The 20,866-nt window shown below is 37.1% G+C and overlaps 1 protein-coding gene across 2 annotated transcripts in view; it reads right to left on the bottom strand.

Moving 5' to 3' along the window:
- Nucleotides 1–20,866, bottom strand: part of LOC144852062 (cytoplasmic dynein 1 heavy chain 1-like) — a 47,129-nt gene that overhangs the window by 14,688 nt on the left and 11,575 nt on the right. For both annotated transcript variants that reach the window (XM_078709755.1, XM_078709756.1), the window contains exons 15-59: nt 20,651–20,722; nt 20,327–20,410; nt 19,936–20,115; nt 19,565–19,711; nt 19,058–19,204; nt 18,604–18,848; nt 18,196–18,268; nt 16,837–16,947; nt 16,364–16,483; nt 15,741–15,881; nt 15,491–15,589; nt 15,272–15,395; nt 14,841–14,986; nt 14,630–14,740; nt 14,126–14,335; nt 13,779–13,925; nt 13,411–13,577; nt 12,970–13,143; nt 12,508–12,859; nt 12,196–12,396; nt 11,753–12,035; nt 11,379–11,479; nt 10,902–11,058; nt 10,511–10,748; nt 10,231–10,414; nt 9,888–10,100; nt 9,303–9,698; nt 8,878–9,090; nt 8,449–8,652; nt 8,154–8,321; nt 7,619–7,852; nt 7,335–7,509; nt 7,076–7,229; nt 6,615–6,944; nt 6,312–6,498; nt 5,899–5,994; nt 5,522–5,779; nt 5,052–5,266; nt 4,533–4,626; nt 4,231–4,422; nt 3,893–4,072; nt 3,553–3,706; nt 2,655–2,850; nt 1,898–2,015; nt 1,327–1,542 (exon numbers count right to left, since the gene is read on the bottom strand). In XM_078709755.1, coding sequence (XP_078565881.1) covers nt 1,327–1,542; nt 1,898–2,015; nt 2,655–2,850; nt 3,553–3,706; nt 3,893–4,072; nt 4,231–4,422; nt 4,533–4,626; nt 5,052–5,266; nt 5,522–5,779; nt 5,899–5,994; nt 6,312–6,498; nt 6,615–6,944; nt 7,076–7,229; nt 7,335–7,509; nt 7,619–7,852; nt 8,154–8,321; nt 8,449–8,652; nt 8,878–9,090; nt 9,303–9,698; nt 9,888–10,100; nt 10,231–10,414; nt 10,511–10,748; nt 10,902–11,058; nt 11,379–11,479; nt 11,753–12,035; nt 12,196–12,396; nt 12,508–12,859; nt 12,970–13,143; nt 13,411–13,577; nt 13,779–13,925; nt 14,126–14,335; nt 14,630–14,740; nt 14,841–14,986; nt 15,272–15,395; nt 15,491–15,589; nt 15,741–15,881; nt 16,364–16,483; nt 16,837–16,947; nt 18,196–18,268; nt 18,604–18,848; nt 19,058–19,204; nt 19,565–19,711; nt 19,936–20,115; nt 20,327–20,410; nt 20,651–20,722 — 8,007 coding nt within the window. The remainder of the gene's footprint in view (nt 1–1,326; nt 1,543–1,897; nt 2,016–2,654; nt 2,851–3,552; nt 3,707–3,892; nt 4,073–4,230; nt 4,423–4,532; nt 4,627–5,051; nt 5,267–5,521; nt 5,780–5,898; nt 5,995–6,311; nt 6,499–6,614; nt 6,945–7,075; nt 7,230–7,334; nt 7,510–7,618; nt 7,853–8,153; nt 8,322–8,448; nt 8,653–8,877; nt 9,091–9,302; nt 9,699–9,887; nt 10,101–10,230; nt 10,415–10,510; nt 10,749–10,901; nt 11,059–11,378; nt 11,480–11,752; nt 12,036–12,195; nt 12,397–12,507; nt 12,860–12,969; nt 13,144–13,410; nt 13,578–13,778; nt 13,926–14,125; nt 14,336–14,629; nt 14,741–14,840; nt 14,987–15,271; nt 15,396–15,490; nt 15,590–15,740; nt 15,882–16,363; nt 16,484–16,836; nt 16,948–18,195; nt 18,269–18,603; nt 18,849–19,057; nt 19,205–19,564; nt 19,712–19,935; nt 20,116–20,326; nt 20,411–20,650; nt 20,723–20,866) is intronic.

Below are 20,866 nucleotides of genomic sequence, written 5' to 3'. Positions count from 1 at the left end.
AGTAAAATGCTTTAAAACGTCGGAGCTTCTTTTTTGTATTTTTGGCTGTTGATGTTTTGTTGGCACCCCCTAACTTTGCAACGATGATATCCATAATGCATCGTATTTTCACTTCACCGTTGTTGATTTACTACTAGCTAGAGTAGGTTATTAAAATAATACAATATAACCAAATCTAATATATAGGGGAAAGCTAGCTAACTTATTTTCACAATGAGTGTACCACAGACTCTTTTCCTTGGCGTATTTTTCTGGCCTAGTTACTCTTAGTTTACTAGAGCTGCTGCAGTAGCTAGTTACTGCTTCGATCTATACAATTACAATATGCCTATAGCCTAGCTAGCTAGAAGTCATCGAATTTAATATCTACTTTGGCCCACTGTAACTAGGCCTACATCCCATTTTTTATTTTTTTTTATGGCGAGTTAAAACCCGTAGCAAAAAAATCCTGTTGGACAACAACACATGATTGAAAATGAATGAAATCTGATCCATCCATGTGATGCATGCATGCAGCACACACAACACATGCACGTTTTGGGCGAATTTATTTGGATCATTCCATATATATAATAGGGAGCCACATGTATTCTACATTTTTATTACATCGTAATTTATGGATTTTACTTACTCGTTTTAAATTTAATATACTGCGGGCCCAATTTAATATTTATTTATTTATTTCCAAGTACATTATTATTAATTAAAGCACTTTCAAATTAATAACAGCACATTTTGTATGATTCACTTATTAATGGAACGTACCAAAGGTAAAGAAATAGCAGAGGGGATAAACAAGACGGAACAGCCTGGGTGGGTTTTTATGCTTGATAGAAAAATAACGTCTTGTAAAATACAGCACCAATTTTTTTCATTAGCGAATTTAATGTACATATACCGACTGAAAGAAAAACAAACAAATTGTACACTAATTACTGAAGTCAAGATGCTCCTGCCATCGTAACGTATGCTATCGTCGTCTTGTAAAAAGAGGGACAGTCCCTTTTCGCTTGGTAATATGAAGCAGTTTGTATACACGCGTCGTATCGTATACGGATCGTATACGGATCGTATAATTAGGAAATTGTTTATAAATGATCGTATACGGTTCGTATATGTTTATTATGCGGGCAGGAACTTCCGAATTGGCGTATACGTTTCGTATACGAAATGGACTTCCTATACGAAACATATACGAAACGTATGTAAATCGTATACGTTCGTATACGGCTTTTTTGCAAAGGGTTCTACTGTATTTGAAAATATCATTTGGCAATATAATGCAGAACAAACATTCCATCAATTCTCTTTATGTTCTTAACCTACCTTGATTTCAACCGATTCCAATGTTGATTTGATAGCCTGTGCTTGACTGATCAACTGAGCGTACTCCTCCTTGTACCTTGCAATACTCCGTTCCAAACCGTCAATTACTTTGTTTACCTCATCCATTTCATGTTTGTTTTCATCAGCTTTAGATTCAAGATCCTTCAGTTGGTTACGCAGCGGTTCGACACGGTGAAGCATCTCTGCGTAACTTATCTGAACATTTTTTAAATCAAATAGATTTATTTATTGCAAATGTATGCAAAATTTATTTTAATATAGTGAAAATTACTACTACTCCACAGTAGTTACAAACAATTACAATCCTGTTGGTGCAGTACCTTGCTGCTCGAATCCAACCCTTAACCATCAGCGCAAGCTCGGTGGTCTAGCAGTATGAATGCCAGGCTAGTGATCTAGAGGTCATGGGTTCGAGTCCCATCCGAGATTTACTTGCAAATTTTTTTGAAAGTATTCACGGTGTACTTAGTATAAAGTACAGAATACATAAGAGTAGGGCAAAACATATGACCAATACCGTACAAATTATGACAAGCAGTTTTATACGAACCTGTGCAATTGCCCATTTCACTAGTGGCCCACATGCCAAGCTAGCCCTGTTAACCTTTTCAAAGTTATAATTTGGATCACTCAGATATTTAGACTGGATAGTCTTTCGAATCTGCTCCCTGTGTGGTAGAAATATAATAATATAATGAATTTAGGTATTACACCAAACATTTTACAATTTTTAAAGAAATTGATGTCGACGTCTTTGCCAGATTCTGGCCGGGTCCAATCTTGCTGAGACCACTAGTACAATCTTGGTGACTGTACTAGTTAGGATGAGGTAATTCACAAGGCAGCCAAACTTACGAGCAGAAATAAAAAAGATAAATAATAAATAAATTCAAAAGTGTTGTAATATCACTCAGCAATTAAACTGGTAAAGATGCCGACATCAATTGACAATTAAAACGAATTTAGGTTCAACGATTTGCCCCAAATAGGGGTGTTTTCCCGATCGTGGTATACACTGTCTAATAGATTTCTATCTTGAAAAATACCCGCACACAATAATACGAGGATGCTTCGCATTTTCCTATCTCCTCTTACGATAATTGTTTTTAATAGCTGAAAACCGGTTGAACAGCTCGAGTACAGCATCATAATGTTGAAGACTTTCTTAAAAAAATACTATTTTGATAGATTTAATATACGTTTATACAAATATACTGATTTCCAATGAATGGAACATTCCAATATCACTATTTGGTTTAACACAAGTACCAATATAATTACCAATAATAATTAATATTGCAACTTACGTGATGTCTTCTGTTGAGAAATTCACAATGGTGCTTATAAAGTTATCCTTGATGATGATACCACGAATTGCTTTCCAATCGGTGGTGTACTGACCAAGAAGCAGACAAATTGATTCTAGGGTGAGCTTGATCGCAGCAGGGGGGTTGCCCATTGAACGCACCTCTACCAAATGACTCTTCTTGATACCCTTTACAGCTGTAGAAGAAAGAGTTATTTGGTAGAAGAACAAAATAGTCTAGTGGCAGAAGGCAGGAATCACCACCAAAGGGGACAAATTGCTATCAAACTTTCTAGGCAAGAATTTCTGATAAAACATATTTTATATTAAATGTTACTTTTTATTTGGTTTTATGGGTAAATTCTATAATTGATCAATATTGACATTTGATATATAATACATTTTTATAATTGGTCAATGAACTTTAATCTCTTATTTCTCAAAATAACCTGATCTATTATACCTTCCAGATTCGTAATCTACGTAATCTACGGACAATTCTGGAAAATTCTAGAAAAGTTGGATGGCAATTTGTCCCCTGTCGGGTAATGAAATCCGCTTCTGCCACCAAATTAAACTTGTTGTGAAAAAGCTGCTTAGGGGGTAATGAACTGTGTATCATACATTTTATTTTGTTACTACAGTAGAACCCCTCTAGGACATCCCTATCCAGAGCCCACCCCTAAGAAGGAAACACTTTGCTGTGAAACGAACAAGGGGGAAATATATACACTAAAGCCAACCTCTATTAAGGGCACAATTTGTTGGGTCCCAGGTGTGTCCTCCATAGGGGTTCTACTGTAATTTCAATAACATGAGATAATGGAGTACCTTTTTTATGATTGATTTTATGATTTGATTTTACTGAAGATAATGATCAGATAATAAAAGAGCTTTACCTTGCTGAGCATCTTGAACTGCAGGTTCTACCTTTGCGAGATCAGACATTACAAAATTTCTAGTCTCCTCAATCTCTGCCGTCTGTTTTGTGAGTCTCACCTGTATCTCCTGGGACATCACTTTCTTCTTCTCAGCTTCTTGCTGGTCTTTTACCTAAAAAAGATAAAATAAAAGATTAACTATTCTGCAAAAAAACACTTTTTTTGGGGGGATTGTGACCCATAAATAGTCTTCTAACTTTATTTTATTATTTTACTCTGGACCTTGGAATTGGAAGGCAAGCACGTTAACCACCAAGCTAACCACTAAGATATAGATATAGAAATAAAAAAACCATACCATCTGTTTTAGTTTAGCGTTGGCAGCCGAATTCTTCGCTTCCAACTCATTCCTCTTCTGTGCCAAACTTTTCCTCATCTCTTCTACTTGGTCGACTGTTTCTTTGATCTTCTGCAGACCCACGTTCAGATGCAGCTGTTGTTCTTCCAGGTCAGATCGTTTCTCGTTGTACAGCTTCACCTATGAAGAGGAATTTCATATTCATATTCACAATTAATCTAAAGGACATTTACTACTGTAACCAGTAACTTTTATCTATTTGTCAAATTAGTTCCAGAAATAGGAAGGATCGGAGATAAGATGATCAGAGATAAAGAAATCTTTAAAATTAAACTTACGTAGTGGTTGATGAAGTCCAGATAGTGTCTCGGTGTGATGGCCATCACACGACCACCGCGCTTCTGCAGACGGCTGTTAGCCTGGTGGAGTGTTTGATGTACAAAGACATACGCATTTATGATGGCTTCGCGGTGAGTTGGTTGCTTCGGCAAATCTTCCAACGCCTTGGGGAAGTAGTCCGGCAATCGGTACTGTAATTAAAATAAAAACGTTAATTCTCGATGAGAGCTACTATAGGGTAATCAAGTTTCAATGTCAATATTTTTAAAGTAGCAAGTATGACGATAGGCTATTTACTTACGTCAGATTTGTCAAGATCGACTTTGTTTGTAAACTCCTTGCCAACTTGATAGAGAGCATGGTTCGACCAATCACCAAACCAATTTAGCACACATCTAAAGGGACATAAATCAGTTGATATTACCAAGATCCAAATTGGTAGTGAGAACAGTGGTTTGAGAAATTGAAGCAATGGAGGTTACTTAATTCTTATTCTACGTAATATTTAATTAAGTTCCAAGTTTCCAATTAAGGTTGAAGTGTACACCCCACACAACTATTTTTTTGTGGTCTACACTGTTCTCCTTGAAGTTGAAGAGTCCTAAAGCTCTGTTTACACTAACAATCTTTATCACAACAAAAAGGTGATGTGCCCATATATGGGCATAATTATGTCATAATATCACTACCATATTTGGGGATATCCCTACCATATACGGGGATATCAGTACCACATTTGTGCACATCACACATCAAACTAGTTTGATAGTGCAGACAGAGCTTGAAGAGCCAATTTGAGGGACGAATAGTAGACACGAACCTGTTAAAGAGAGCTGGTGAGGTTGCAGCTCTGTCCTTAAGACCTTCTGATGATGGGTTCATAGTGAAGACAACATGCAAGTTCTTCATGACTTGCTCTGTAAACCACTTGTACAGTTCCTCTGCGCTGTCCAACATCAAGCCTTGCTTCTGAGAGCCTTCTTTGCATTGCGTCATCAATGTTGTGTATTCATCTCCTTCAAACAAACCAGGTACCTGAAATGAAAACAAACATCACAATCAAATGTAAAACAAGAGGTCATTGATTGGCCAGACATCCATTTTGGACAGTACCATGGCATTGGTTAGTGGCTCAGAGTAAGTATGTAGGCTTGGGATGAGACGTAGCATGGCACGGTTGAAGGTTCCATAGGACAGATATGAGGGAGATGTCACTACATGAATGGTGCATTTAGCTGGTTAAAGTCCTGGTTCTGGATAAAATGGAAAAACTCTTAGATGTTTACTAACCTCTCCATTTGCTAACAGTGTGTTCATTCTTTCTAAGAAACTCGAGTCAAGAACGTTTGACTCGTCCATAATGAAACAGATCTTCTCGTCTTTACATCCGCTGCGGCGCAACACAACACGTAGATCCTCATCAAAGTCATCGGCTGTGTACTTGCGGTGGACTTTTACTTGGACAATGCTCAGTCCATTCATCCAGGCCACAAAACGAGACAACGTGGTCTTGCCGGCACCGCTTACACCAATGAGAAGTAAATGACCCTATTGGAAATACGGAAGTATATAATTATATAGTCTTTGAAATGTTGCAGCGTAACAGAAGAGAACAAGATTCAAAAGGAACCACACAAAGAGTATATAAATGAGTATAGTTTACTTACTTGAGGTTGCTTGAAAATTCTGTCAATTCTAAGTACATGGTCTAGCACCTCATTGAACAAGACCAGAGGTACATCCAGCTCTTCTTCATAGAATACCTGGGGGAGAGAAAAAAGATAAAGCAATTTGGGTATTGGAGTCTCCAAAACTAACTTGCTAAATCTCACAGTACATTTCAGAATCTTTGCAGCACATTCCAATATCTCTCAAGTATGTCAGTATCTCTCCAGTACATGTCAGTATCTCTCCAGTACATTCCAATATCTCTCCAGTACATTCCAATATCTCTCCAGTACATTCCAATATCTCTCCAGTACATTTCAATATCTCTCCAGTACATGTCAGTATCTCTCCAGTACATTTCAATATCTCTCAATAAATTTCAGTATCTCTACAGCACACGAGATGGTGATACCTTCAGTCTGGCCTTAACATATTGTCTAAGCTCTTCCTGGTCTACTGGCACATAGTCCTTGGACAGCCAATTGGAATACAGGATTGGTCGCTTGAGGGCAGTAACTCTGTTGATGTTTGGGAAGTGCTTGAGAGCCACCATATCTATGTTCTCTTCAGTCCATTGTCTTTCTTCATCCAGAACAAGTCTGACAGTAAAAAGGAAACTTACTGTACTTGGTATTCTATTTTATTTTCAATATTTGTTTGTTGTACATATAACTTTAATTTAACTTTTCATATTAAGAATTTTTTTTCTCTTTACCTGTCTTGGAACAGCCTCAACGCTTCGTGAGCCCAGACACGCACCAAGCCTTCTACTGGCAGTGACTCAAGAGGGCGCAATGCTTCAACAATGCCTCTGACCCATCGGGTCATCTCACGTGGACTGTATATATAGTGAGGCTGCATGTCTTGGGTGAATCTCTCTTGTGACATCATATAGAACTCTACCATTGCATTGGTTAGTGGCTCAGAGTAAGTACGCAGGCTTGGGATGAGACGCAGCATGGCACGGTTGAAGGTTCCATAGATTTGAGCTAGTGATGCAGGGCCAGGATAGTCGACGTACACCACAGGTACATGTCGTAGGAACCTATTTTAAAAAGTATTAAATAAACAAATGTTATGATAATTCCTTTCTTCAGAAATGTCTGAAGCTTCCTGTCTGTAGGAAGGTTACTTGGTACAAACTGTAACCTCTTTCCTCACCACAATTTAACATACCTGTGTGACAGAGGTTTCCTGCCAGGATCTGTTGGAGGATTACATGCTCCAACAAACTGTATTCTCTCAAACTTAACCCATTGCTCATCTGATGTTCGATAGAATCCTCCATGTTCTAAAACTTGGCGCAAGAAAGAGATCACACGTTGGGTGCCTGAAAAACACAAAATTTGGAAAAATAATCTTTTGCAAACAGTTCACATGTAATACTAGATTGTGATAGAAATTTCTCAATAATTATGAAATAAAATACACTTACCATATTTATCCATATCAGGCAAGTTAATCTCATCACAAAATACAACCAGCCATTTGTTGAGCTGGATGGGTGACAACACTACACCATTAGGGGTGCGTCGGTACTCACAATAGTGATCAAACGTCTTTAGCATCAACTCTGGTGTGGTGGCACTTGAGAAATTCAAGCCAACAACCTAAACGAATAAAAATAAGAATTTTGCAGATGTAAACAGAAGTTCTAAAGAAGAAGCATTACATTTGGCAGACCAAGAAACAACCACACTTTTCCACAAAGACACTTACCTCCATATCTGGCAGGGCTCTGAGAGCACTGAACAGGGTCATTGTTTTGCCACTGCCTGGGGGTCCACACAGCACCATTGGTTTGTGTTCATTTAGCCAGAGATAGAGTAAAGCTTCATGGCGTACTGTGTCTAGTGTTGGAACGACAATGTCAGGAGAAGCAACTTTATGGGTTTCTACTTCTATCTGTGGTACCTTGGCTTGCCATGGTACCCATTCACCTGTAATGGCCACCTGTAATTAAAAACAAATATCATTATAATTCAAATGCTTTGCTTTGTAGTTGTTTGTTGTTCTTGTTATCTTTTTTTTTGAGATCCTGCATGTGACAAGAAACTTGTTTTCTTCTTTTACAGGATCCTCAATAATGTCTTAATTATATTATATACATTATTGTTATTTTGCCATTATTGAAATCGATAAATGTTCTTGAAATGTAATGAAATATCACCATGGTTGACATTAAATATTCTTATAGAATGGTTCACATAGAAATATCGCAAGAAATAAATTTTATAGAAAACATTCACTTTACCTCATAATCAATGACGGACGTGTTAGCTTGAGGTGGAAGTGGGATTGTTGTTGCGTTACGTATAAACTCTCCCATCTGGTCACGGTGTTTCATTTTACTGTCACCAGAGAATGCCCAGATAATTGAAAACACCAAGTATCTTACACTGTATCGCTCTATTTGGTCTTGCTGTTCATACAAGTAAAAAAATAACGATTTATCAAATGAAACTACGTAACAAATCTGGATGGTGAAAACAACTAATGGTTTTTTTCCTGTCATTTAGAGTCTGAGAAATCCAAAAAAGAACACTCACCTGCATCGGGAAGTCTCCATGAGTATGATTATACTGGATAATATTCTTTGCACACTGGTGTATCATCGAGAAGAGCGAGCCTAACGCTCTCAATCGGGTGAAGTCCATTATATGTTCTTGTGTGGATGCATATTCTAAACATCGTATTACCAGCCCATCAGAGCCAAAGTGTTGAGATAGCACAGCGGCTACATCATTCTGAATCTGGGAGGATAATAATAACAAGATTTTTAAAATACATTTTTTATCTTAATGAATCAATATGCTATCTATCAATGACCACATATAAAATGCAAGAAATAAACCATTTACTTCACTGTAGAATTCTCCAAAAAAACAACTACTATTAAGGTGATACCTTTGGGACCCAATCAAGTAAAGGAGTTTCGCCCTAAATACAGGTGACTAAATTAAGAAAGCCTACAGTACCTGCATATTTGGAGAGAGCACACCTTCTTTTTCATCTCCTCTTCTGGGTTCCTCCTCTGCTTCTTCCAAGGGAATGTTGCGCAACTTTGTGAGAAAGTTCTCGCATATGATCTCTGTGCTGAGTACGTCTTCACTGAACCACACCATGCCACAACGACTGACGGTTGCCAGTGTGGCGTAGCGTAGGTCCTGTACCTCGAACATTACTCTCACCTATTATTTAAATGAAAGGATATTTTTCATGTACATATTTTGATAGAAACCATCATCGCTACCACCACCCTACAGTAGGCAGCTATAAGTACAGGTGGTATGATGGATAATTTACACAATTCCTAGTCCTAGGTCATCGCAAGCTCTCAAATTTTTTATCACAATTTATTACTATTTAATATATTTATTTAAAAAACTACGCAAAATCTTACATTTGGTGATAGGGCAAGACGTTCACCGTTGGGTAGTGTCAACAGTTTGTTATCATCAAGGACACTGTTAAGATTTTCAACCCATTCCGGATCCACATCTCCGTCGAAAATGATCCACTGTCGTTTGTTGCTTTCACCACGGACATTATCAATGATCTTGCGGAGGATGTGTGTGAAGAGACCATCTGTCCATTCCCTTGTGTTCGGGTCAAGAACACCATACAGATCTTCTTTCGTCATGGCTTTAGGGTCAATGACATGCGCCACACCTTCAACTCCTTCTAGTCGTTCAAGAGCTTTGAGGAGAGACCTCCAGGCAGTACTCTTACCGCTGCCGCTCGGACCTACCATCATCAAACCATGGTTGAGGTTGGAGATCTGGTACAGCTGCAATACCTATTAAAAGAAATAATCACTGGCTTAGATTTTATCAAATTTAGCAGTATAGTTGTAATAGGTTTTATTAGTGATACTCAGTAAAGTAAAAACTGATTGTCAATGGCTTTGAACCAACACAATAGAGTAAAACTGACATTTTACACAAACATCTCTAACAGATCCATTCCTATTTCTTTTACAACTTACTTTTTCAACCCAGCTAGCCCCAGTTTCCTCTCCCTCTCCATACACTAAGTGTGACTCCTGACAAACTCTCAGTAATTCACGTCTCAAGCCCTTCATTTCAGCTTGGGTGTACGGGATACCTGGGAAGACATCCGACAGTAGGCTGTGAAGCAGTGGGATGTCTTCGGCCACTAGCTTGGGTACCATTGTCTCACAAACACTCTGGATAAGAATCTGTATAAAAAAAATTAAATCTCTTTATTTAAAAATATCCTCTAGCTATATTTAAACTTGTGACCTCTTACTCAGTCAAGCATCACTATAGACCAGAGGATGACGGTAGTAAAAAGGATATAATAATTACCTCTTGTTCTGGCAACTCCTCTGCAATCTCTCCCTCATTAACACTTAGTCCTTTCTCCTTCCTTTCTTCTTTGATGAACAAGATTCGATCACGCTTCACGTTGCCGGCGCTAACCAACACGTATTTCAAAGCACGAAGTCCAAAGTCATAATGCGATTGTGATGAAAGCTGTTCATCACATAGTCTTGAGGTAAAAGAAAGAAAAAATTGTTTAAAAGTTTTAAGTTCATAATAATTCATAATTTTCATGATGCGATACAGATAACAAATTGAAACTTACTTGAAGAATGGCACAATCTTTGATGCAAGTTTTTCAGCCATCCTGAATCCTTGCGAGTACAACATAACCTCTGCAATAAGCTGTCTGTTTGGCTTGGTCATGGCCAAGCTCCTGAACAGCTTCTTAAGATTGTCGGGCAGATTGGAACGTCCAGCGTATCCAGGGTTCATGGTGATGAAGATGGCCATATCTGGGTTCACTTTCACTTGTTTGCCAACCAGTTCAACTTGAATGGCCTCTGTAAAAGAGAAGTTTTGCAAGGACACATTAAATTGGTTTTTAAAACCGGTATGTATCTTATTCTTCAGTCATTTTTATATAGTCCCTAATTGATATTGTTATGTCTTGCTAAAAAATAAAACAAGGCACCGAACCTTCAGAATGTACTCACCACCCTTGGAAGAAGCAGCTTTCTCTTTCAATGCTTCCTGAATTGTCTGGATCTGTTGTGAACAGGCCGACAACATCCTCTCCTCCAGACGATTAAATTCATCAAAGCAACCCCAAGCTCCTACTTGGCAAAGACCAACAAAGATTCGTCCCATGGCCTGTGAAAATGAAGATAAAATTAAGAATTTAGCAAAATAGTTGCGTAGCAGTGTGGATCATATCTCTTGACATAAAACATACATAAAGTAAAGCCTTGTCTACACTGATCAAACTTTATGTGACAACAAAATGTGATGTGCCCATGGACATGATGATGTCATATCACTACCATATTTAAGCATATCACTACCATATTTAAGCATATTACTACCATATTTAAGCAGTATCACTTTTTAACACTACCATAGTTCGGCACATCACACTTTTTTTGTCAACTAGTTTGATAGTGTAGACAGAGCTTTAGAAGATTAACAAGTACCTGGACATCAAAGTTCTCATCACAATTAAAGACCAGTACGAATCGTCCAAGCTGGTTACCAAGAGCTTTCACTGATTCAGTTTTACCAGTTCCAGCAGGTCCTGTAGTGAAATACAAAGATATTGAAACCATAAAGTACAATCAATTTTTTATCAATAAATAAATCAATAAATTTTATTTTTTACTGACACATTAATATAATTCCTATATTTTCCTTTAAAATTGTTATAAAGCTTTGTCTAAACTATCAAACTAGTTTGACAAAAGAAGTGTGATGTGCCCAAATATGTTAGTGATATGACATCATCGTGTCCATATATGGGCACATCACATTTTTTTTGTCACATAGTCTGATAGTGTAGAGAGAGCTTTACCAAAAGGTGATCCTCCCAGACGGCTCTCCAAAGCTTGAGTCATCGTCAGATAACATCTGTCTGTCAATGGAGTCTGAACCAGCTTGTCTTGCACGCCAAGGTATTCAAATCCATAATGGAACTTGGCATTGGCCATGCGAATAGACAGCTGTTCCAGGACATCAGGGTTCTTTGGGTCGAAGTAGAACCGCATTTGACAAAGCCATTCAAAGGACTGCGGGTCGTTTACATTGTTTTTGATCAACTCTCGAGTTACGTCACGCTGATGGACGAGCTCAGTGATCTAAAAATAAAGATTGAGAAAACAAATGCATTTTTACTATATATAAAATCATTATGGAGTAGCCTATTCTCACTTTTTCATTGGTGACTGAATAAATAAATATTATTATTAATTACTACAGAACTATGTGAAGTAACAAAGAATAACTAGGCTTACTTACCAAGTGTTCAAGCTTCTTTCTTCTGACTGGAGGTTGTTCTTGCAGGACAGAGTTGGCCAGAACACCGAGTGTTCCTTCAACAGTGGCCAGGACAGCCTGCATAGGGCCTAGTCCAGCTGAAGGGTTCTGTGAGACCTTTGTCAAGGCTTTCTCTAAGCTCTCTGACCAGGAGATCTGGGCTGATAGCACAGCTAACTGGGCCTGGAAAACAATACACAAATTCATTAGATAAAGCACAAATTCCCTCAAATATCACTGATTGATGAACTACTGTAGAAGAGAATGTTTAAAGTTACTGTAACATATATATACCTGGTATTGGTCAACCCACTCCAAATATTTGTCCGAATTGATAGCACCTTCTTTGAACTGCTCAATACCAGCAACGGCAGTGGCAAGCAGCTTCGCAAGAGTCATACGCATCTCGCTCTCCACCATTGTCAGCCATTCGTTGATCTTTGGATGGTCGGTGATGGATACAGGTGTCTTGAACATTATGTCTTCTCCTTCACGTGAAGAAATTCCGTTCACGATGGTAGAATCCTCATTCAAGATCAAAGTAGAGATGCCGGCAAACATCTTCTTGAAGTGCTTTTGAAGCTTGTCAACATTCTTACTGTTTCCAATGATCTCTAGAAGATCTTCATCTCCGACGAAGTAGAATCTGTTAAAAAAAAAAGTTTTTAATGCTTTGTCCAATTTTGATCTTTCTTTTGTTAATTTCTCTAACCCTTTCATTCTCATCGTTTTACAATTGATACATTTAGATCATACCTTGGGAATGATGATCTCTCCCTCTCCAGATACTCTCCTAATGCCTTCTGAATCTTTCCTAGAAGATCAGCCAATCTCTCCAGACCCTTCTGGACTCCTGGGATGTTCACAACATCAAGGACTAGTGGTGACTTGGCAACCTTCTTCATTAATCCCAAAAACTCATTACTGATGCTAAAAAGAGATGAAAAAATGTTTTAAAAGGAAAACCTGTCGCTCCTTCTTAGCTGTTCTTCGTAAACAAAGATTCTATGACATCCAATGTCTGCTGCAAGTTCATTACAGGAAAAGCAGTCATGACCACAATGAGTGCAGATGAGTCGTGTAGTAGTTTATATCCTGACCTACAAATTCACTGGATTCCTGATATCAGAGTTACTCTTTTGTCACTGGACATCCATCAGTCATCATGGATCATTGTGGTTATAGTTGTCACCTTACCTTGAGAATCGCTGGGTTTCCACTGGTAGGAGATGTTTGATGTCAGCACTGCCAGTGAAGATACCTTCTAAGTAGACCCAACGTCTCTGGACATCAATCCACACATCAAAGATGGCATTGATACGGTTTAGTTTCTCTTCCCATTGTAGAGATTCCTCCTCAAATACCTAATAATAATAAATATAAAAAGATGATTATTTTACTTATTTTCTTGGAAAGCATCCAAGCATTAAATAATGAAAACATGACACATAATATTAACATTAACTTCTGAATTGCTAATGCTACAAATGTTGAATTTCCAAATATGGATTTTTTTAGCTTTACTTCTTCACAACAAATATTACTATTAAATACAACAGACTGACCTTGTAGTAAGGCGAGAGCTTCATGGCAGCAACACTGTTGATGTGCTCCTTGACCTTGTTGAAAAGGTCATCCCATCCACGAATGATACGGCATTTGTTCTGATAGTTGATCATGTCAAGTTCGTATGACTGCCAACTTTCACGTACCTATTTGGAAAAACAATTACAATGAAAGTAGAACATATTATTATACTTCATGCACATAACTGCACATCAATTAAATATATTAACTATACCATAAAGGCCCCCTTACTCTATGGTAGCATATCAAGAAGATTCGAATATGTGTGAAGTAGAAAAAGCCAGCCAAACTGAGGTTCGAACACAAATATATATTTATAACTTACTTGTTTCAAGAATTCTTCCAGTGCCATTTCACCCTGTGCGATATTGATGATGTCTCTGACAATAGACTCGTTTCTCAAAAGGTCAATGTCCCATACTTGACCTAAGGTCAATTCGGCTAGAATCCAGTTGACGCGAAGTGATTTCATCAACTGCTTCCAGTGACGTTCTTTCAAAGCTTCTGACTTCAGCTCTATGATGTACATGTTAACCTAGAAATATATAAATATGGTTTGGTATTTTTTTAGAGTTGAATCTCCTACACTATGGTGGATCAAGTGAATGGTGTGGTGGCATACAGGAAAAGAGGGCTGTGGTTGCGATAAGCAGTAGCAATAAACCAAACAAAAAAATATAACAAATGTTAAGCATCAGATATACATAACAAGTAGTAAACTGTACCAAAAAAAGGGAACCTTATAAAATTTGGTAAGGGGAACCAGCTATGTTACACATACCATGTAAGCATGCTGTATTGGTGTGACAATCATAATGCTATACCATACCTTGGTAAACCCTTTGAGCATTTTCTGCACATGCTCATACGAAGCATATTGACGAAGTCTAGCAGGGAGCTCTTTCATCTGTGCCAGAAGACTGTCTATGTTCTGTCGAAGCTATAATGAGTAAGTAAATATTTTAGATAAAATGTTTTCAATAACAGTGTAAGATTTGTAAATGCAGGAAAAGAACAAATAATTTTATTTTCCAAATTACCTTTCGTGGTTGAATAGAGAGCCATGGCTTCTCTTTCATGTCATCAATATTTTCCCAGATCTTGGAGAGTTCTGACCAAACACCCTTCAGGTCCTGGAGTTCTTCTAACGCCACTTGCATCCTCTCTTCACTGTTTGTGAAAGTTCCTAAAATGAACCAACAGATATTTTCACATTTATATTTTAAGAGAAAGATATGTTTTCTACAAAATCGAAATCTCTACTAATGACTCAGCTACCAAGACATCTTAAAACCATCTAAAGCTCTGAATACACTATCAAACTAGTTTGACAAAAAAAGTGTGATGTGCCTAAATATGGTAATGATATGCCCAAATATGGTAGTGATATGACATAATCATGTCCATATATGGGCACATTTTTTTTTGTCACATAAAGTTTGATAGTGTAGAGATTAGACATTATAATTACCTGCTTCTTTGAGTTCTAAAGCTTCTTTAGCTTTGGTAATGTTGTCTCGGTCTTCCTTCAACCTGGCAAACTTTCCTTCAAAGATGGTGAGAGCACTGGTTGCCGTGTCTGGTTTCAGATCACCCTTTATTTAAAGAAAAGAATAAAATAAAATCGTTTGTAAACCTACAAAGGACATCCACAAAAATATCACCATAATAAAAATGTTTCAATATTTACCTGAATTGGTTTTCCTTTTTCCCATTCTGCAAGGAGTTCTGTCGTTCTGTTTTCAACCATCTTGTCTTCTGCGACAATCTTCATCTGCAAGCTGGCGACCTGTGCAGCAAATAGAATATTTAAATAATAGAAAATAACTCAAATAAAGATTGAAAACGCCTGTTCATCAATATACCAGTTAAGTAGAATTGTCTTCTTATAGGTAAAGATGTAAATCACAATTCTATTTTAAAAGTTTCCCTCTATTTACCTGTTGTTGAATTGAGGCATCCTTTCTCTTCATAATCTCGTTGTAGGCACCCCATTCTCCTTCGATGTTGTCCACATACAACCAACTGGATGGGAACTGGTAGCGCTGTCTCTCCAGAAGCTTCTGTCCTTGGTGGTACATCTATCAACAAAAAAAAGGATACAACTACAAAAGAGTATGTACTGAAAATCTGGATAACTACTAACATTCAAATGTACTATACAGAAACAAAGGGTAATTCCTGGTGTGACAACTGCCATGGGGCAGGTATTCACACTTGTACTTCTATAATTTCTCCACAAAAAGTAATACAAATTCCTATTGTATAGTGTTCTAGTTAGACATGTTATTCTTTTATAAGGCACTATGTTTCCAATAGTGCCCTCATGTGGAGCTATAGCTTTGTGGTTAACGTGCTTGCCTTCCAATCCCAAGGTCCAGGGTTCAATCCTGACCTAGTGACAGGGTTGTAACTCACGACTCTTTCATATCTACTCCCTAAACCTTAAATGAAACTTAGTTTATAAGCGCACGATAAATCATTAAATAGTTATCCATCCTGTAATTGATGAGTTACTTGCTGTTGGATGCGTATGTAAAGAAAATGTAGTGCCCATTATTACCTCTACTTGCTTTTCCCAAGAACGATGTTTTCTCTTGAGGTTCTGTACGTAAGTGATGAAGCTAACAGCATCTGCTGTGCTGGCTGTGTCTACAGAATGCTGTTCCAACTCGGTACGAGACTAAATAAATAAGATAATTATTACCGTTTATCTTCCATGAAAGGGGTTTCACAAGGCAACAACAATGCCTAAAACTACTCATACACCACTCTTAAAATGAGTAGCTTAACTTGAAACAATATGAAACTATTGTTTCTGGATGGTAGACGGATGAACATAAAATTCAGCCCTGATTAGGAACGGAATGGTGTGTACTGGGCTTTATACAAATGTTCAGATTAATTTTTTTATAATTTAATTCTTGTCGTCTACCATTCCGAAAGCTCTATTTTTATCGTTCCAGCACACAGCTGCTAAAAAAAAATTGACATTTTATATCATTTTGGCAGGAACTGTACTAGCGGAGACATTACCTTGGATAGCGATGAATGGAATTCTGTCATCTCATTTCCAAGCATGGTTCCAAACTTGCTTAGGATCTCTTTGTGCCATGTGTCATACTTCATGTTCACTTTGGATTGGACCTGCAAAAAAATACATCAAAATAATATGAAAAAGACAAATGGAATGTTATCACACGTGTTGGCAGAATCCAAAGAAATTATAACTTTTCCAGGGTTAACTTTCCAAGTATATCACTATAAACAAAGCTTACTAGAGGCCTTTAATTTGTTGCTTATACTGTAGTATGCAGTGTGGTACACCCTATTCCATGGATACCCAAATATTAAGGGACACACTTAAATAAACTAAACTAGGGAAAATTTATGTTATAACTATTAAGGAGACTTTTTTGGGTATCAAAGGAGTCCCCTTAATGGAAGTTACTGTAGTTTTGATGGCATTTCATATTTTATTGTACACACTATGAATTTGCATTAAACGCATGCTCCATTGTATAATATGTTCATTTGACATACCAAACATCAATTTGTATCAGACACATGCTTTATTGTAAATAGTTTTGATTTTTATTGTTTTTATATATATATCAAATATGTTCATTGTAATGTAGTTGCAATTGTTGTTCTGTAATTTTTAATGCAAGCAATGGAATTTCCAGAAATGGATGAGAATAAAATTTGAATCTTTGAATCTCTTTATTGTATGTTCATTGTCTAATATGCCAAACCTCAATTAACCAATGTTTATTAATCATATGTTTCATTGTTATGTTCAATTTGGCATACCAAACATCAATTAATCAATTTGTATTAGATGCATGTTTCATTGTTATGTTCATTGTCTGACGTTGTACCAATCATCAATTAACTTTGCCTCTTTGTTATGTTCTATACTCAACCTCACGCAATGGTTTCTAATTTAACTCACAAGATATTACAATGTTATGATCTTGATTATAAAATACAACCAATCAGTGGATCAAACTAACTAGCTGTAAACATAACAATAGCAATGTATACACAATCACTATTTAACCCCCCTGGGGAGTTCTATAACATGCTTGCTTCTCTCAGTAACGTTTTCACTCAATCAATCCATTCATTATACAACCTTTCCTTCATTGTTCATTCCATACCTAATTCCTCTTCTTAAAAATATCACACAGTATGATCTACCAATTGTAATTATGTTTTGGCCAGTTTCTTAAATGTTAACTCAATTATTAATTTTATTATCAATCCTACACATCATTGTTCAGATTGGAGTAATTTACTCCACACATACGATTGGTTAATTGTTTCACGCTCTATCGAGCATTGGAATTAGTTGATATAATTAATGTTATTCTTAAATAAAACAATCAATACCTTTCCATAGTCAACAACAATAGGTCCAAACTCTTTTCTTGATTCTGCTGTGTCGAATGTGGTACGAGCTTGTCTAAAAAATAATATACATTTTATAATAAATGCATATTAAATAATAACACGTTTCTGGGGAGTCATCATATATGGTAACATCAGGTTGAACTACCTAACTACTCAAAAAAAAATTCTGGGTTTTATAGCAGAAATTTTAAAATTTTGTATTTCTCATTGCTGTATTGCGTAATTATGTAAGTGGGAACCGACGATGCAACATTGCTGCAAACATCACAGGTTTGATTTCACGCAAGCAGGAGCAAACACAATTGTTGGACAGGCATTTTCTTATGTTGCGTTACGCTTCACCACTAGTGGGAACCAAGGTTTAACACGACAGCTTTAATCCCCTACCTGATTTCAGTTAGCAGTTGTGTCCACTTAACCATGTCTTCTCCAAGCTTGTTGTAGATATTATGGGATTGCATGTCCCATAGAGATTGGTACTGTAGCCACACTTTGACGTATTCTTTCACTTGGTTTAGGGTGTTATCTATGGCCCTGTACGCCTCTTCTAGCACGATGGGCCCTGCAGGGAGCTTGGTCAGCAAGCTACGGTAGACCGAGTGTTTAGCTGACTCGTGATGGTCAACACCAACCTAGAAAAAAAGGACAACTATAAAGAACCACCTAAAATATCTTAAGCTCTTTCTACACTATCAAACTTTATGTGACAATAAAATGTGATGTGCCCATATATGGACATGATGTTGTCATATCACTATCACATTTGGGCACATCACATTTTTTGTCAAACTAGTTTGTTTTGTTTCCTTGTTTGGAGGAAGATCGAGCAATCTTCTCATACCTGATATCGTGAACTCTCTAGACGTCTTTGTGATGTCACAATCTGCTGCCAGCCAAACAGCTGTTGCATCAGCTGGAACCTTGCTTCTTCAATCGGTGGTCCAAGATACATTACTTGGTTTGTGATCCTTATTTCATGAATTAGGCCCTAAAAGATAAAAAAAAATAAATAATAGAACAACATATATAATGCTACTATTTGCCAACAAGCTGGTATCAGAATGTTTTAAATTAGTTTGTTTGCATAACAAAATAATGTCCTTCCATTTGAGTAAACAGGGTCTGGCTATGTAATGCCAGGTGGTGTGAAAAGGGCTTTAGATCAAAATAATGTTGTACTAGGATATAATTCTCCATATAGAATGTGAGGAAAGAGAAGGTGAAATAGGTGGAGGGGGAGAGCAAAGGGTGTGAATCATAAATAGCAGTGACAGAAGAGACACAGTATAGTAAAATATTTGATGTTATTCATTTGGTTGAGAGAAGGAGACACATGATTGTGAAATACCTTAATCTTAGGGTCACCCCCTGGTTTGTGTTTGGCAGGTGCGTCTGTATCCATGGTTTCGTCCATTCTAGATGTGGCGTCACCCTTTAAGCATTGAGTCCAGGCTTGCAATCCAGCTTGTAGTCTCTTAGCCAGACACTTCTCAACCTGTAAGCAAAAGGAATAGTTTGTTTAGATTTTAAAGTTTACCTCAGAGTCCACTCTCGCAACACATTGAATTAGATTAGAGTATAACTGAAGACTTAAGTTTAAGTGAAGAATCAAGTTTTGTATCAGTGTTCACCCTTGCAATCCATTGAGTTAGATTATAGTATGAGTGAAGACTTAAGTTTAAGTGAAGACTCAAGTTTAAGTGAAGTCTCAAGATTTACCTCAGTGTCCAACCTCGCAACCCATTGAGGTAGATTAGAGTACGAGTGGAGACTCAAGTCATCAACAGCTTTCTGGATGTGGCCCAAAATGTCAGCAAACACGCTGGCGTTATAATCGGATGTCTCAAGTGATTTCACATCCTGGTCAATCTTCTCTTCTATCATGAGCAAATCATCCACCTAAGACAACAATTGTTATAATATTACCTACTTTTCTAGAAGTTTGAAATATGCATGTGTAGATTTCAAGTGACTTTCTTTTTAAAAATTAGAAATATGCATGTGTAGAGGTCAAGTGACTATCATAATAATTCATCATTTCCATGGTACAAACAGGAAAAACAATATTCAATTGCACATTGGGAATATTTTAAGAAATACTGGTACATACCTTTTCTTGAAAGTTGAAAACATTTTCAGCCAATTTCTGAACATATGGATCGAGTTTGTATGACTCCCAGGCAAGACTAATGCCCTATAAAAACACAATGTACAAGTTATTTTATGCAGTTTACAAAAACAGAAATAGTATACATCAAAGTATATGAACTTTGGGACAAATTTCTTTTAACTGGGGTTCTACTGTATGTGTAATGTCTATTGTGTGTGAATGAATGTATTACAAACAATTTTACAGACGGCAGTAGTAGAAGTATAATATCTCGTTTTTGGAGCTATTCATAATTATATCGCCAACAAACAAACAAATGTATACCTCAGCAATTAACCCTTGTACTTCTCTCTTCAGGCCTGCTACCAACAATGTTATAGTTGGCCTAGCTTCAACCTAAGAAAGAAGAAATATTTATGTTAAAATATGGTCACATGTAGAACAAGCTAAAATACTGGTAGGCCTACAATGCTTCTCAATTTTAAAAATAGTTATCTGTTACTTCAGAAGAATTGTTGTTAGGGTTCCATACAAGAATCA

Source organism: Antedon bifida, chromosome 9, assembly GCF_963402885.1.
Source record: "Antedon bifida chromosome 9, ecAntBifi1.1, whole genome shotgun sequence".
Taxonomy (NCBI): Eukaryota; Metazoa; Echinodermata; class Crinoidea; order Comatulida; family Antedonidae; genus Antedon; species Antedon bifida.
This window is presented reverse-complemented; position numbering and strand designations above follow the sequence as displayed.